At 37.0% G+C, this 19,382-nt stretch overlaps 1 protein-coding gene across 9 annotated transcripts in view; it reads right to left on the reverse strand.

The window, feature by feature from the left end:
* The window catches only part of LOC105488099 (IQ motif containing H), a 257,039-nt gene that overhangs the window by 217,595 nt on the left and 20,062 nt on the right, over window positions 1-19,382 (reverse strand). For all 9 annotated transcript variants that reach the window (XM_071101152.1, XM_071101156.1, XM_071101155.1 and 6 more), the window contains exon 4: window positions 11,860-11,977. In XM_071101152.1, the coding sequence (XP_070957253.1) occupies window positions 11,860-11,977 (118 nt within the window). The remainder of the gene's footprint in view (window positions 1-11,859; window positions 11,978-19,382) is intronic.

Below are 19,382 nucleotides of genomic sequence, written 5' to 3' on the forward strand. Positions count from 1 at the left end.
ATCATAATAATACCCCAAACTGAGTACTTTCCCGTGTGCCAGGTATTGTGCTATTTGGGCAACTCTGCATTTATTCCAATTTTTGGAACCTGTCTTTTAGACTGCCTATATCATATTCTTTGGAATGGCTTTACCTTTTGCTTTTGTCCAGAATTATTCTGAGTTTCATCAGTAAACAAGGTAGGTATCCAAGCTGAACAATAGGTATTGTCTAGAATGAGACAGTTACAACACAGTGATAGTATGTCCCTTCCCTAGTGGTTGGTCTTGCATGAATAATGATTGTGTGTCTGTCTTTTGCAGTGTTTTCCAGAGTGGATTCTATGAACATTGCGAGAGAGATAGCTCTTCTTGTGCAGAAAATCCTATGGACTATAGAAAGTTGAGTGTCCTTGGCCCACTAAAGGCCAGCAGTGCTCCAAAAACATTGTAACAACCCCAGAAATCTCTCTGCATTTCCCAAGGCTCCCAAGGAGGACCACTATACTACATTCCATATGGAAAGGGATCATGCTGTATTGTATATCTTTGCATTCCCGAGCTGGGCACAGTGAATTGCACAAATTTAACACTCAAAGTTTGTTGAGTAATCTGAATTGTCTCACAAACTGCCTTCACAATTTAATTGCCTTCAAAATTACAAAATAAAATCTCCAAGAATGCTTTCAACACTGAAATTATTAGGCTAAGGGTAAAGCCTTGTATGATATCTGCTGTATTTCTTCTATTCAAAAAAATGTGTTTTCAAGTTTTAACATTTCTGAGATCAGCCTTTCTTACATGTGATGTCAAAAGAATCTTGCCAGTCACTACCCACAGGAGTAAGCTGTGATGCAATTGTGCAACTCAGACTAGCCATGAATAAGCATATGTTCATACCATCATCACCACAATAGAATTTTGTGCCCTAGAAGTACCACAGGTGCTTAAAATTTAAGTTACACCAGTATTTCTGATTTTTGTTTAAAACATCTTTTAAAAGATTACATTTTGATGCAGCATTAAAATAAAAAAGTTATTATAGATGCAGAAATTATGTCATAAACCAGCATAGCAAATCTCATGGACTCTAGGATTTTTCAAAGCTATGGAGAACTGGTGTCACCAGTTTATATAATTCAGGTACTGAACAGCTCTGACAGAAGCCTTCCACTGATTTTCAGGAGAAGGTGTTTAACTTTCAGGGCTGGGAATTAAGTTAAGGAAAATATGAAATTATGAGTTGGACCAAATAAGACAATGAAAAGAAACCCTATTATATTTCGTTATGCCCCAGAATTATATTACCAGTTGAAAGAAGACAAAAGATTCACTTCACAAGTCAGAGTTGTTAAAAAAACAGTCTGTCATCATGATGCTGCATGTGATGTCAAACGGCCAAAAGTGATTTGGAAGAACCTTTAGACTGTGAATAAAAAGGCTTAGACTCAAACTTTGTCACATGAAAGTTTGTGTAATATACATTATTGTTTGGTTTTTAAAATTATGCTTTTAAACCTGAAAATCTCTTATTGATTTGTGATACGGAAATTTCAACTACATTACTCATCATTTTCATTTGATGTTCTCTTTGAGAGATCCCATCTTCTCTGACTTGTACCGCCCCTAAATGTTGATAAGAGCAAATCTATAGCTTATTCTCAGATATTTCTTCTGACCTCCATACTACATGTAGGTACATTCAGCTGCCTGTTAGGCATTTCCTCTTGGAAGGGTCCACAAGCATCTCAGATTCAACACTGTATGAAACTGAATTTATCTTATTTGCCTACTCCAATCATCATCTCAACATATCTGCTCCTTCTCCTATGTCTCCCATCTCAACGAATGGTGTAACTACCACCCAGTCTCCAAGCTAGATACTTGTGGGTTATCACTGACTCTCTCGTTCTCTTTTTAATCCCCCAATCATCAAGTCGTGTTAGTTCTACCACTAATCATGGTCTTTTTTTCTTTATGCCCATGATCACTGCAATAATTCAGACCTTCATCATCTCTCACCTGGACTGCCACAAATTGGATGATGAAGTTCCCAGAGTCTACCTCCTACTTCAATGTCTCTTTCCATACTGCTGACATAACGATCTTTTCAAATCACTATTATGATCACGTCATTCTCTAATTCGCTATTTAAAAATTATAACTAGTTCTCTTTGTCACTAATGTAAATTCAAGCTCTTTCGCATGATATAATCTTAGCAAGCTGCATCATTATCTAGCTCTCCCTTATCTCTTCTTCAACCTCATCTCTTGATTGTCCTCAAACAATACTGTCTACATTTTAACCACAAGGAACTCATTGGGTTCCCCCCAAATAAGCCATACTCTTGTTTATGGCCATGTATTTGCATATTTCCTCCACTGTGAGCACCTTTCCTCTCCGATCCTAGCTGGCTGAGACTCAGCCCAGGCATCATTGCCTTTGTAAAGTCTCTCCCATCCCTGACCAAGTTTGCATAAGCCCACCCTTTCTCTTTGATTCTGTAGCCCACAGTGCTTCTCTCTGTCTCAGATGATGTTTATTTGTCTATCTCCCTCAACATATTCTCAAAGACAAGTCCTCCAGTGCTTAGAAGAGTGCCTAACTTAGTTATCAATAAGAACTTTGAATGTAAATGGACTAAACTCTCCAATCAAAAGACATAGAGTGGCTGAATGGACAAAAACAAGACCCAATGATAAGTTGCCTACAAGAAATGCATTTTACCTATAAAGACACACATAGACTAAAAATAAAAGAATGGAAAAAATAAAAGATATTCCATGCAAATGGAAACCAAAAAAGAGCAGGAGTAGCTATACCAGACAAAATAGATTTCAAGACAAAAACTATAAGAAGAGACAAACGTCACTATATAATGATAAATGGGTTAATTCAGCAAAAAGATGTAACAACTGGAAATATGTATATATATATACACGCACCCAATACTGGATCATCGAAATACATAAAGCAAATGGTATTAGAACTAAAAAGAAAAAAAGACCCAAATACAGTAAGAGCTGGAGACTTCAACACCCTACTTTTGGCATTAAACAGATCTTCCAGACAGAAAAATCAACAAAGGAACATCAGATTTGATCTGCACTACAGATCAAACGGACCTAATAGATATTTACAGAATATTTCATCCAATGGCTGCAGAAGGCTGTATGTGCAGATCAGCACATGGATCATTCTCAAGGATAGCCCAAATGTTAGGTCACAAAAGAGGTCTTAAAACATTCAAAATAAATTGAAATAATATCAAGCTTTTTCTCTGACCACAATAGAATAAAACTAGAGATGAATAACAAAAACAATTTTGGAAACTACGTAAATACATGGAAAGTAAATAATATGCTCCTGAATGACCAGTGGGTCAATGAAGAAATTAAGAAAACTGAAAAATTTCTTGAAACACAAGATAATGGAAACACAACAACATACCAAAACCTGTGGAATACAGTGAAGGCAATGCTAAGAGGGAAGTTTATAGCTAGCTATAAGCAACTACATGCAGAAAAAGGAAAACTTCAAATAAATAACCTAATAATGCATCTTAAAGAACTAGAAAATCAAGAGAAAGCCAAACCCAAAATTAGCAGAAGAAAAGAAATAATAAAGATCAGAGCAGAAATAAATGAAATAAAGTACAAAAGATCAATGAAACAAAAAATTGTTTTGAAAAGATAAATTGACAAACCTTTAACCAGACTAAGAAAAAAAAGAAGACCCAAATAAATAAAATCAGATGAAAAAGGAACTAATACAATCAATACTGCAGAAATTCGAAAGATCATTAATGGCTACTATGAGGAATTATTTGCCAATAAATTGGAAAATTCAGAAGAAATGTATAAATTCCTAGACATATATACCCTACTATGTCTGAACCATGAAGAAATCCAAAATCTAAACAAACCAATAACAAGTAGTGAGACTAAACCCATAATAAAACATCTTCCAGCAAAGAAAAGGCCAGCACCCGATGACCTCACTGTTGAATTCTACCATATATTTAAAAAAGAACTAATACCAATTCTACTCAAACCATTCCAATAAACAGAAGAAGAGGAAATACTTCCAAACTCATTCTACAAGGCCAGTATTACCCTGATACCAAAGCCAGACCAAACACATTAAAAAGAGAAAAAACTATGGCCAATATCCCTGATGAATATTGATGCAAAAATCTCAAAAAAAAAAAAAAAAAAAACTAGCAAATTGAATTCAACAACACATTAAGAAGATAATTCATCATGACCAGTGGGATTTACCCCAGAAATGGAAGGAGGGTTCAACATATGCAAATCAATCAATGTGATACCTCGTATCAACAGAATAGAGGACAAAACCATATGATCATTTCAACTGGTGCTGAAAATTATCTGATAAAATTCAACATCCCTTCACAAGAAAAACCTTCAGGAAAGTGGGGATAGAAGGAACATATTTCAACATAATAAAAGTCATATATAGGCCGGGCGCAGTGACTCACACCTGTAATCCCAGCACTTTGGGAGACCAAGGTGGGCGGATCATTTGAGGTCAGGAGTTTGAGACCAGCCTGACCAACATGGTGAAACCCCCTCTCTACTAAAAATACAAAAAAAATTAGCCGGGTATGGTGGCCTGCATCTGTAATCCCAGCTACTTGGGAGGCTGAGACAGGAGAATCACTTGAACCCGGGAAGCAGAGATGACAGTGAGCCCAAATTGCACCACTGCACTCCAGCCTGGGTGACAGAACAAGACTCCATCTCAATAAATAAATAAACAACTAACTAAATAAATAAAAGCCATATATGACAGACCCACAGCTAGTATCATACTGAATGGGGAAAAACTGAAAGCCTTTCTCCGAAGTTTGGGAACATGACAAGGATGCCCACTTTCACCACTGTTATTCAACACAGAATGTAATGTGAAGTCCTGGCTAGAGCAATCAGAAAAGAGAAAGAAATAAAGGGCACCCAAATTGGAAAGGAAGAAGTCAAATTATCCTTGTTTGCAGGTGATATGATCTTATATTTAAAAAAACCTAAAGACTCCACCAAAAACCTATTAGAACTAATAAACATGTTCAGTAAAGTTGCAGGATTCAAAATAAGCATGCAATCATCAATAGCATTTCTATAAGCCAACAGCATACAATGTGAAAAAGAAATCAAGACAGTAATCCCATTTACAATAGCTACAAATAAAATTAAATATCCAGGAATTAACAAAAGATGTGAAAAATATCTGCAATGAATACTACAAAACATTAATGGAAGAAATTGAAAAGGATATCAAAAAAAGGAAAGATATTCCATGTTCATGGATTGGAAGAATCAATATTGTCAAAATATCCATACTACCCAAAGCAATCTACAGATTCAATGCAATCCCTATCAAAGTACCAATGACATTCTTCATAAAACTAGAAAAAACAATCCTAAAATTTATATGGAACCACAAAAGAGCCAGAATAGCCAAAGCTATCCTGAGCAAAGAGAATAAAACTGGAAGAATCACATTACCTGATTTCAAATTATACTACAAAGCTATAGTAACCAAAACAGCATGGTACTAGTATAAAAACAGACAAATAGACAACAGAACAGAATGAAGAACCCAGAAATAAGACTGTACACCTACAACTCTGATCTTTGACAAACCTGACAAAAAAAAAAAAGCAATAGGGAAAGGATTCCCTATTCAATAAATGATGCTGGAATAACTGGTTAGCCATATGCAGAAGATTGAAACTGGACCCTTTCCTTACACCACACACAAACTTTAACTCAAGATGGATTAAAGACTTAAATGTAAAACTCCAAACTTATAAAAACACTGGAAGAAAACCTAGGCAATACCATTCAGGACTTAGGCATGGGCACAGATTTCGTGACAAAGATGAGAAAAGCAACTGCAACAAAATTTTTGTCAACAAAAATTGACAAATGGGATCTAATTAAATTAAAGAGCTCCAGAACAGCAAAAGAAACTATCAACAAAATAAACAGACAACTTACAGAATGGGAGAAAATTTTTGCAAACTATGTAACCAACAAAGGATGCATCTGTAAGGAACTTAAACAAATTTCCAAGAAAAAAAAAAAAATTAAAAAGTGGGCAAAGGACATGAATGGACACTTTTCAAAAGACGACATACATGCGGCCAATGATCACATGAAAAAAAGGTCAACATCACTGATTATTAGAGGAATGCAAATCAAAACCACAATGAGATACCATCTCACACCAGTCAGAATGGTGATTATTTAAAAGTCAAGAAACAACAGATGCTGGTGAGGTTGCAGAGAAATAGGAATGCTTTTACACTGTTGGTGGGAATGTAAATTAGTTCAACCATTGTGGAAGACAGTGTGGCAATTCCTCAAAGATCTAGAACCAGAAAAACTGTTTGACCCAGCAATCCCACTACTAGGTATGTGCCCAAAGGAATATAAATCATTCTATTACAAAGATACATGCACAAACATGTTCACTGTAGCACTATTCACAGTAGCAAAGACATGGAATCAATCCAAATATCCATCAATAATAGACTGGATAAAGAAAATGTGGTACATATACACTATGGAATACTATGCAGCCATAAAAAGGAATGAGACCATGTACTTTGCAGGGGCATGGATGGAGCTGGAGGCCATTATCCTTAGCAAGCTAATGTGGGAACAGAAAATACCACATGTTCTCATTTATAAGTGGGAGCTAAGTGATAAGAACACATGGACACATAGAGAGGAACAACATACACTGGGTCCTATTGGAGGGAGGAGGGTGGAAGGAGGGAGAAGTTCAGGAAAAATAACTAATGGGTACTAGGCTTAATACCTGGGTGATGAAATAATCTGCACAACAAATCCCCATGACACAAGTTTACCTATGTAACAAATCCGCACATGCACCCTTGAACTTAAAAGTTAAAAAGCAAACAAGCAAACAAAAAGCCCAGAAGAATGGATAAAGAAAAAGTGGTACATATACATAGTGAAGTACTATTCAGCCACAAAAAAGAATGAGATCTTGTCATTTACAACAACAGGGATGGAACTGGACTTCATTATGTCAAGTGAAATAAGCCAGGCAAGCAAGGACAGGATTCACATGTTCTTATTTATTTGTGGGAGCTAAAAATTAAAATAGTTGAACTCATGAAGATGGAAAGTAGAAGGATGATTACTAGAGTCTGGGAAGGGTAGTGTGGGTTAGTGAGGAAGTGAGGATAGTTAATGGGTACAAAAAAATAGAAAGAATGAATAAGAACTAGTATTTGATAGTACGACAGAGCAACTACAGTCAGTAATAATTTATTGTACATTAAAAATAACTAAAGAGTATAACTGGATTGTTTGTAACACAAGGGATAAATGCAAGCTTGAGGTGATGGCTACCCCATTTACCCTGATGTGATTATCATGCGTTGCAAGCCTATACCAGAATAGCTCATGCACCCCATACATATGTACACCTACTATGTACTCACAAAAATAAAATAAATGAAATAAATAAAAATTTGAAAATGTTTGGTAAATGAATATACTGATGCTGTACAATCCTCTACATCTCAAATTGGGGCACTACTGGGAGTATGTGGTAGTGTGACAGGAACATAATAAACAAGAGATATATTATTTGGGGCATGAGTTTTATCTAAATATTTTGAAGTAAATTCCATTACTTTTATATTGAAACAAAAATGGATATATAATGAAATGGAGTGAAAAATTGCTATAATTTATATGCCAAAGCATGAGCTATCAAAGATATTTCCCACTTACTTTGGGCTCCTTAGACTCAACCCCAGAACCTACAGGGTCCCACTTTCCCTCTTTTGTTGTCATGGATAGTCAATAGAAAAAAAACCTCAGAAATATCACACCATATTACATTTCTATCCTATTTTATAAACATAAAATAGCATATATTTTATGCAAATAATTGTATGAACATAACTTCATGTATGGCATTTATGAACAAAAATGGTTTTATTTGCATGACTCAAAATGTTATCTGTTTCAGTAAAAGCAAAAAAATTCATAACCAACTCAAACCCTACATATCTGCATATGTACTTGTACTGAATATACACTATTACAAAGGGGAATGAGTGGACAAATAAACCTGCTGTTAACACTGGTTGCCTCATGGGATTGGGTAGTTTGGTAGGGGGTGCGGGTTAAACAACTGGCTTTGCCTTTACATCTTCATATTATGTTTGTCACAACAACAAGCATGTATTACTGATACATTTGGAGGAAAAAATTAAAAATTAGTATTTTAATAAGCAAAAATGGAGTCCATATTGATTTCACCCAGTTATCTGCAAATTCTGAAAATTAGACTTTATATTCCAATACTACTTACTGATATTTCATCACCGATTCTATTTTTTTCAAGAGAAAACCTCAGAAAGTGAAAGATTAGTGTAACCTTTCTTTTTTAAATTGTAAATGTTTCTGAATATGCTTTTTCAAATTAAAAGAGGCTTAATAAACAATTTTAAATTATGATTCTTAATTACAATTGAGCAACTCCTAACTGTTTGTCATATAAGCTTTTTGGTGTGAATTTCAAAAACAGCTATCCACTTTTGGGGAGAGAGAGCTTAAAGAAGTGACTGGGGTTTCACCTGGTTTAAAAGGTTGGAAGTGGGCAATTAAAGGTAGTAATGTCCCAGTTGGATTTCACAACTACTTAATAATACAAGCTTTTATGTTGGTGTCGTAGGCATGTGTAACAGCTGGCAAGACAGCATTGTTTGTCTTTGACTTTACAGTGCAAAATTAGGGCTCTTTTTTATGTCAGAGGATATGCATTTTTAAGCAGATGTCACAGATATTAGAAATACAACAACAATAGTAATCCAGGCTCTGGAGGCAAAGTCAGGGTGGGAAATAGTCCATGCCCCTTTTTAAGAGAAGCGTACCCATCCCCATAGCATCTAAAAGAACACACTGCATCTTCATGAACATTAGTCAGGATTCAGAGTTCTTTGGGGGAAATAAATTTCTGGCCGTAGTTTTGTTTTGTTTTGTTTTTTTCCCAGAACAATAATAGCAATTATACATTCTAAAATAGCCTAATTTCATACATCTTATTTCATTGTTCTTATAAATCAGAGACCTCCATCTAATCTCTGGTCTTGGGGACCATCTGTGGACCTCCTGAGATTCTTGGCCAAACAGGTAAAAAAAATGACTGAAGAAGTGATTTAACAGTAAGGAAGATGAGAAATTTAAGCTCCCTTTATCACAGCATTCTGTTCTATTTTTATCAGAGCTTTTATCATTATCTAGTATTATCTTATTGATGGTCTGTCTTTCCCCACTAGAATATAAGCTCTCTGATGTCAGGGATCTGATCTGTCTTATTCAGCCTCTAATAATCCTGGGCACACAGTAAGCACTCCTCAGAGAGTGGCTGACAGACCCAATGTAACAAGTGCAAGGACAGAGGTAGGAGAGCGCTGCTTTGGGAGTTCACAGGAGCCTGAACTGATATTTTACATGGAGATGAGCACACTCTTAGAGATCACTGTGGTGGTTTCATTTATCCATTCAACAAACATTTATGGAGAATCCTCTGTGAAGGAAATACAAATATTTTACCCCAAAATATATATCTTTGACATATTTTGAAATAGTTGCCACAGGGCCATCAAAAAGAAGTGGTATTGCAAAGCTGTCTTTCGTGGAGAAATTTTGCTTCTGTAAAGAATCTCCGGCCGGGCGCGGTGGCTCAAGCCTGTAATCCCAGCACTTTGGGAGGCCGAGATGGGCGGATCACAAGGTCAGAAGATCAAGACCATCCTGGCTAACACGGTGAAACCCCGTCTCTACTAAAAAATACAAAAATACACCTAGCCAGGCGAGGTGGCGGGCGCTTGTAGTCCCAGCTACTCGGGAGGCTGAGGCAGGAGAATGGCGTAAACCCGGGAGGGGGAGCTTGCAGTGAGCTGAGATCCAGCCACTGCACTCCAGCCTGGGCAACAGAGCGGGACTCCGTCTCAAAAAAAAAAAAAAAAAAAAAGAATCTCCATCAATGCTGCCAAAGTTCCTCTTTCCAGTCATTTCCTGTATCTGGGAGAGATTGGGTCTGATACCTTTAAAAGACTGAAAAGAAACATTTGCCATCTATTCTGTCTGAGGGAGGCTGCATCTACACACAAGGCCGTCTTTGCTAGCCAAGCCTCTTCCTTTCTCCCTCTCATAACCTGTTTCGCCACTGAACCTGATTTATGAACATAACCTGGTTTTGGCCATGCCATGAGCCCCCGTTCTTTCTGTAACCTCAAGATGATACATAAGCTTCCGTAACTTATTGGGATGTTGGGTCTTCATACTGAAGGCTCCTGTGTATACATGTTAAATAAACTCGTATGCCTTTTCTCCTATTAATCAATCTGCCTCATGTTAGTGATTTTCAGCAAACTTTTAGGAGGTCAAGAGCCTATGGCCCACACCCTAGGCATAATATAACAATGAACAAACTGATACAGGTACTGCCCTCATTAAGCTTATAATCTAGTGGGAAGATAGACATGTAAAAAGTCATACAACTGGCCACACATGGTGGCTCATGCCTGTAATCCAAGCACTTTGGGAGGCCGAGGCAGGTGGATCATGAGGTCAGGAGTTCAAGACCAGCCCAGCCAAGATGGTGAAATCCCATTTCTACTAAAAATACAAAAATTAGCCAGGCGTGGTGGCGGGTGCCTGTAATCCCAACTACTCGGGAGGCTGAGGCAAAGAACTGCTTGAACCTGAGAGGCAGAGGTTGCAGTGAGTCGAGATCACGCTATTGCACTCCAGCCTGGGTGACAAGAGTGAAACTCCATCTTAATAATAATAATAATAACACCTCCTTCTAGGGTTGTTCTGAAGTTCAAACAAGTTAGTATTTTCAAAGTACTGATAACAGTTCCTGCTACCCAAAAGAGGTGAGCTAGTATTACTTTTAAGTCAGGGTGTGCTATGGACTGAATGTTTGTGCTCCCCCTCCCCCCGCCCACCAAAACCCATATGTTGAAATCCTAACCCAGGGTAATGGTGTTAACAGGTGAGGATTTGGGGAGATAATTAGCTCATGAGGGTAGAGCCCTAATGAATGAGATCAATGCCCTTATAAAAAGACACACAAGAGCTTGCTGGTTTTCTCTCTTTCTCTGCCATGTGAAGAAACAAATAAAGAAGGCTGTCTGCAAACTAGGAAGAAAGACCTCACCAGACACCGGATCTGCCGGCATCTTGACCTTTGAATTCCAGCCTCCAGAGCTGTAAGAAATAGAATTCTGTTGTTTAAGCCACCCAGTTCATGGTATTCTGTTACAGCACCCTGAAGACAGGGACAAAACAGATACAAAATTGAGAGAACACTCAATGGAGGCCAAGTCAGAAACTTATTGAGCTCTATTCCTTGCCACCTGGCTCTATTAAAAAATGTGAAGGCATTATGTCTTGATTTATTTTCTTCTGAAGAAAGCTCTTTTGTTGTAGAAATTGACTATGCCATGAACATACCTGAAACAACTATAAAATGAAATTCTAGAAACAGACCTATACATTCATTATGTTTTCTAACTTAGAACACAAAGCAAATTTCTTACTTTACTCTTTTTTAAAGTTTTTAACAGCTTCATCGAGATGTAATTAATATACCATAAAATTCACATTTTTAAAGTATATAATTCAATGGTGTTTACTATATTCAGAGTAGTGCAATCATCACCACAATATAATTCTAGAACATGTTCATCATCCCCCAAAGAAACTTCATACCCATTAAAAGTCACTCCTACTCTCTGCTCCTCCCAGCTCCTGGCAGTCACTAAACTACTTTCTGTCTATGAATTTCTCTATACCTACCTTTGCTCTTGGAAAGACAGGCAGAGATGAACTGTGCTGTCTTTGGGATTGCCAAAGTTTACCCTCAGATTCCTGAGGGAAAATAAATGATTTCTGATCAATTACAGTTGGAAGTAACCTAAGTAAAAAGAAATGGAATTTAAAATCAAATTTGCTATCTTAAAAGCTTCTCAAATTGTAATTTTAAAACAATGCTTCCTAATTAAGCTTATATTTTATAGGAAATATTCTATCGGTAATTACAATAAATTAAACTAATCTTTATCATTTTTGCCACTGTAAAACTGTAGTTGTTTTATTAAGCATAAGAATTTCCAAGTCTGATAAAGACCATTATAGCATGAATAAAAAGCTCTATTTCTGGCTGAGTTTATATGATTAACAACTGAAAGAATTACTGCACTATAAAACATTCTTAGTAAAAGAAAATACATAATGTTGTATTTTGTTTAATAAAATCAAATTACAGGAGAGCCAATGTTAAATATATGCAAAATGATGGTCCCTAAGTGGTTAATACTTATATTCTTGAAATCTCTGCTATTTTATATAGTTTTAAAGATTTAAATATCAAAGGTGGTTAAACATTTTCCTTATTAAGCAGTGGATAGTTTCATGGGAGTGCAATATAAAAAAAAATAAAATTGTAAGAATGAGTATTTGTGTGGTATGTTATGTCTTAAAATTTTTAATTTGAAAGCAAGTTCAAGATCTTTAAGATTATCAATATAATTATTACTAACAAAACTCACCCACCAATAACTCAATACAACTCAATAACTTGATTCTATTGTGATACCCACTTTTGCAAAATTATCATTAAAACGCAACTAATGGAGTTCTAGTTTCACTCCAACATGTAATAAGCTTGGAAGTTGTCATTCCTATTCTCACAACAAGAAAAAAGCTGAATGAACCAAAAACAACTCTTCTTCTATCTATCAGAGAATTGAGATCACAGGGTAAACTGCTGTCCTGAAAGCTGGAGAGAGGAGTAGTATAAAGCATCACAGCCTGCAGGGAGCAGAAGCCTGAGAGAAGTCAGCTGTTGGAACCTGCACTGACAAGAACACTTAAGCTTTAATCAACACATTTCTCGAGGCTCAGTGTGGACTAGCTTGAGAGTTAAAAATTCTTGGGGGCAGGGAGGAGAATCTTAGAGGGTCCCATACTTTTGTGAGTTTTACCTCCAAGAGCCCCAAAGTGTTCTCACTGTGAAGATCAGAGAATCTGCTCCTGCTTCCAGCAGCGGGAGAAGGAAATAGCTATTTTGGAATATTCCCGGGGAGCTCTGTTCTTCGTTCTATTCTCTGTAATGAAGGCAAGTTCTCAAGGAAACTGTCTTACCAAAGCCTTATCTGACAATTAGACAACTTCCACCCACTCTAGCCTTCCTATCTCACTAAAGGGGAGGAAATGCTGAGAAAAACTTGTCAAGGTAACAGCCCAGGGCAAAGACTCACCAAAAGACTGAGATCTAATTATAGGAGTATAGAATGCTTCCTTCTACACACACCTTACCACCACATTTACAGAGCCCCTGATAACAGAAGATTATAGATGAAAGACTGCAAAGTTTAGACTCTTTTTAAGAAGGGGTTTCTAGGGAAACCCAAAGACAAAACAGGAGACAAAAGGGGTGATAAAAACAAAGATACTGCTTTGGGAGGCCGAGGCGGGCGGATCACAAGGTCAGGAGTTCGAGACCACAGTGAAACCCCACCGCTACTAAAAATACAAAAAATTAGCCAGGCGCAGTGGCGAGCGCCTGTAGTCCCAGCTACTCAGGAGGAGGCTGAGGCAGGAGAACGGCGTGAACCCGGGAGAGCTTGCAGTGAGCCAAGATCGCGCCACTGCACTCCAGCCTGGGGGACAGAGCGAGACTCTGTCTCAAAAAAAAAAAAAAAAAAAAGACAAAGATACTGGAGGAAATGCTCAGATGCCAACAGTTAACAAAAAACAGTAAACACAGTGTAACTCCTAGTCAGATAAACACAAGCCCTCACACTGAAGGCCTATTTATCTTAAATGCTATTACCCAATGATGTAATGATGGTATATAGGCTTCAACAAAAAATGATGAGGCATGCTGAAAGGAAAGAAAAAAACAGTCTGAAGAGACAAAGCAAATATCAGAACGAGATTCAGCAGTGCCAGAGATTTTGGAATTATCAGACCAGAAATTTAAAATAACTCTGATTAACAGGCTAAGGGCACTAATGAAAAAAGTGTACAACATGCAAGACAAGATAGGTAATGTAAGCAGAGCAATTTAAACTTTAAGAAAGAATCAAGAGAAAATGCTAGAAATAAAAAGTATTGTTTTAAGAAGTGAAGAATGTCTTTCATAGGCTTATCAATATATTGAATATGGCCAATCAAACAAAATCAGTGATCATGAAGAAATGTCAATATAAACTCTTCAAAGTGAAACGCAGAGGGGAAAAAAGAATGAATAAAACAGTACAGAATATTCAGTTATAAACAGTGTGACATACTCATTATAGGAATACAAGAAAAAGAAGGGACAAAAGAACCAAAGAAATATTTGAGTAATAATGGCTGAGAATTTTCCAAAATTGATGACAGACACCAAACTACAGATTCAGGAATTTCAGAGACCACTGACCAGGATAAATGCAAAAAACAAAACAAAACAAAACAAAACCCTACACCTATACATATCATATTTAAACTATGAAAAACCAAAGACAAAGAAAATCTTGCAAGAAGTCAGGGAGAAAAAAACACCTTACCTATTGATAATAATTATACTGAACTTTTTTTTTTTTAGGAACTATGCAAGAAGAGAATGAATTGAAGTATTTAAAATGTGGAAAGAAAAAACCCACTAACCTGTAAAAACTATCCTTCAAAAGTGAAGGGGAAATAAAGATGTCTTGAGACAAATAAAAACTAAGAGAATTTGTTGCCTGAGACCTGTCTTGCAAGAATTTCCTGTTAAAGGAAATTATTTGGAGGGAAGAAAAATTATATATGTTTGCTATGGGATATATGAGGCAAAAAGAAAACCCAGGACACTCACCATCATGCTGTTCCTTGTGTCTCAAGACCCTCAGCTGGTCTGCCTTCTCTCCGTCTTGCAGAGTCTTTTAAAGTTTGTTTTAAATATAATGCCCAAAGTTTTTAGTTGTACTTAGCAGGAGGCATAAAAGACAGTATGTCACCACCTTCCCAGAAGTGAAAGTATCTTGGTGTATTTCTTTAATCCTTTTACTTCCATGGATGATGTGTTTAGAAGTGAATTAGATACTGATAATTGAATTGAGATATAATTTTGTACCCTGCTTTTTTCTCCCTCAGCATATGCTATGAGAAATTTTCCATGTCATTAAAATTTCTTCAATATCAGTTTTAATAGCTACATAACATACATATAGATGTGTTAAAATGAATTTAATCAATCTTTTACTGTTGATACTTAAGGTATATCCAAAGTTATTGCTTTAGGTACAATGCTAAAATGAACATACTTATACAGACATTAATGTATATCTTTCCTTATTTCCTAAGATAATTCTTAGAGCTACAATTACTAAATTAAAACATATTTATTGAAACAAGATCTCACTCTGTCACCCAGGCTGGAATGCAGTGACACAATCATGGCTCACTGCAGCCTCAATATCCTAGGCTCAGGCAATTCTCCTGTCTCAGTCTCATGTCTCAGTCTCCTGTCTCAGACTACAGGCACATGCCACCACACTCAGCAAATTTAAAAAAATTTTTTGTAGAGATGGGGTTTCACTATGTTGCCCAGGCTGGTCTCAAACACCTGGACTCAAGTAAGCCTCCCACCTCAGCCTCCCAAAGTGCTGAGATTACAGGCGTGAGCCACCACATTCGGCCCAAAATAATAATTTAAATTTTTTCATATATGTTGAAAAATTGCTTTTAAGAACTTCATGCTGTCTTCCAGTTCCAAAATGGCAGCATAGAAGCAAACTGGCTTCCTGCTCTCACAACAGAAAACTAAAAACAAACATACATTACCGAGATTATTACCAGCAATAACCCAGAACCCAAAGATGAGGATGAGACAGTTCCCGGGGCCATGGAGAAGTGAAAAAACTCCAAGCAGATGGAAGGGAAATCAGATTTCCATATCCGTGACTCCCCTCTCCACAATCTGCCTTGCACCAAGCATGTGAAAATATTTCCCCCAACTCATGATTTCTTCACTAGAAAAAGTGAGATCAAGGTTGACAACCAGCTTCCCTATCACCTTGGGTTCCTGACAAAAGACCTGTCCCTACCTCAACCCATGGGAAGTATCAGGAGTACCTGAAGGGACAAATATCCCTGAGGACAGCCAGAGACAAATTGGAGAGGTGAGACAACCATCCCAACCCTAGAAATTCCACTTTATAACTAGGCCAAGGGAGACACCAAATCAGAGTGGCAGTACCATGCTGTAGGAAATATGTTCCACAGGTCCCCTTGGTACAAACCCTTGGCCAGGTGACCCACATTGCCAGAATATCTCCTTTGGGACCTCTTCCATTTGGGACAGGCAGCACTCTGATCCTTTATTAGATTCGACGCAAACCTGGGCTTAAGGTGCCATCTAGTGCCAAAAAGGAGACAGCAACCTAGTGGGGGGGGGGGAAAGATACAAATTACAAAGAAAAAAGCAAAAATATCCATTAAAAACCAAAATAAGTCAGAGAGAGAAGACTGGAATAAATAACTAATCCTTTAATGCAAAGAGACAGACATACAGCCACAATAACAGCAAACAAGGAACCATGACTTCCCCAAAATGAACAAAGCAAGGAACCAGTGACTGACCTTAATGAGATGTTGATATGCGAGCTCACTGACCAAGAACAAAATAGCAATTACAAGGAAACTCAGTGATCACAAAGATAACACAGAAAATCAATTAAGAAATTTATCAAAGAAATTTAACAGAGATTGAAATAATAAAAATAAAAACAGACAGAAATCTTGAAATATATATGCTGAACTAAAAAATTCACTAAAGACCTTTAACAGCAGAATGGATAAAGCAGAAGAATCAGTGAGCTTGAGGACAGGCTATTTGAGAACACACAGTCAGAGAAGAAAAACATAAAAAGAAATGAAGATCACCTACAAGATACAGAAAATTCCCTCAGAAGACCAAATCTAAAAATTATTGATGTTCAAGAGAGAGTTGAAGAAGAGTAAGGGGTAGAAAACTTATTTAAAGAAACAATAACAGAAAACTTTTGAAAACTTTAAAAAGACATAACTATCCAGGTACAGGAAGGGCAGAGAACATCAAACAGATTCAACCCAAATAAGACCATCCCAAAATATACTAATCAAACTCTCAAAGGTCAAGGACAAAGAGAAGATCCTGAAAACAGCAAGAGAAAAGAAGCAAATAGCACATAAAAGAGGTCCAGTTCATCTGGCAAAGGACTTCTCAATGGAAACTATACAAGCCAAGAGAGAGTGTGAAAACATTTTCAAAGTGCTGAAAGAAAAAAGCTGCCATTGAAAAACACTGTATCCATCAGAGGTATCCTTCAAATATGCTAAGATAAAGTCTTTCCAAGATGGACAAAAGCTGAGCGAATTCACCATCACCAGACCCATGTTACATCAAATGCTAAAGAGAGTTACTCAATCTGAAAGAAAAAAATCACTAATGTGCAAAGAGAAAACATTGAAAGGTAAAAAACTCACTGGTAAAATTAAGTACATAAACAACCTCAGAATACACTAATACTCTGTGGTGTACCACCTACTCAAACTCAAGTATGAAGCCTATAAGATAAATCTATTAAAAACAGTAATAGCTACACAACCTGTTAAAAGATAGGCAATATAAAACTATGTAAGGTGAGACAAAAAAAAAGTCAAAATGTATGGGGGATGGACTTAAATTGTAGAGTTTTTAAAAATTTTTTTCTTTGTTTCTATTATATTTTAGTGATCTCAGATAACATTATCTCTTTAAAATAACTTATTATACCTAGAAGATGTTTTCATAAGCTTCATGGGAACCACAATGCAAAAAACTATAATAGATACGTTAGAAATAAAAAGCAATGGGCTGGGCATGGTGGCTCAGACCAGGCATGGTGGCTCGTGCCTGTAATCCCAGCACTTTGGGAGGCTGAGGCGGGCAAATCACTTGAGGTCAGGAGTTTGAGACCAGCCTGGTCAACATGGTGAAACCCTGTCTCTACTAAAAATACAAAAATTAGCCAGGCATGGTGGCAGGTGCCTGTAATCCCAGCCACTTGGCAGGCTGAGGCAGGAGAATTGCCTGAACCTGGGAGGCGGAGATTGCAGTGAGCTGAGACTGCGACACTGCACTCCAGCCTGGGCAACAAAAAAATAAATTAAGTAACTAAAAATAAATTAAAAAGCAATGAATTAAAACATACTACCAGAGAAAAATAATCTAACCACAATGAAAGACAGTAAGAAAGGAAGAGTGAATTTATAAAACAACCAGAAAACAAGCAACAAAATGGTAATAGTAAGTCTTTACTTAGCAATAATAAGACTGAATGTAAATGGATTTAGTTCTTCAATTAAAAAACACAGTGCGGCTGAATGGATAAAAGAAACAATACCCAACTATATGCTGCCTGCAAGAAACCCACCTCAACTATAAAGACACAGACTGAAAGTAAAGACATGGAGTTGATATTCCATGCAACTGGAAACTCAAAAAGGGGAGTAATTGTACATAGATAAAATGGACTACAAGTCAAAGACTGTAAAAAGAGTCAAAGAAGGTCATTATATCATTAAAGGAGTCAATTCAACAAGTAGATAGAACAATTATAAGTGTCAATGCCCCCAACACTGGAGCACCCAAGTATATCATTCCAATAGATGCTAAAAGGCATCTGATAAGATTCAACATCCCTTGTCTTATTCTGTTTGTGTTGCTATAAAGGAATACCTGAGGCTGGGTAATTTTTTAAAAAACAGATTTATTTGGCTCATGCTTCTGCAGGCTATAAAAGAAACATAGTGCTAGCATCTGCTTCTGGTCAGGGCTTCGAGCTGCTTCCATTTATGGTAGAAGGTAAGGGGAGCCAGTACATAGAGATCACATGGTGAGAGAAGCAGCAAGACAGAGGAAGAGGTGCCTGTCTCTTTTCAACAATCAGTTCCCATGGAGACTAAGAGTAGAATTCACTCACTCCCATGATAATGGCACCAATCCCTTCATGAGGCATCCACCCCCACAATCCAAACACCTTCCATCAGGTTTCACCTCTAACATTGGGGATCAACTTTCAACATGAAGCTTGGTGGAGCCAAACAAACCATAGTATCCCTTCATGATTAAAAACAAAAACAAAAACAAAAACCCTTCAGCAAACTGGGTATAGATGGAACATACCTGAAAATAATAAAGGCCATATATGACAAACCCATAGCCAACATCATACTGAACAGGGAGAAACTGGATGCCCTTCCTCTAGGATCTGGAATAAGACAAGGATGCCCACTTTCACAACGTTTATTCCATATAATACTGGAAATCC

The sequence above is a fragment of the Macaca nemestrina genome, chromosome 7, assembly GCF_043159975.1.
Source record: "Macaca nemestrina isolate mMacNem1 chromosome 7, mMacNem.hap1, whole genome shotgun sequence".
NCBI classification, from domain to species: domain Eukaryota; kingdom Metazoa; phylum Chordata; class Mammalia; order Primates; family Cercopithecidae; genus Macaca; species Macaca nemestrina.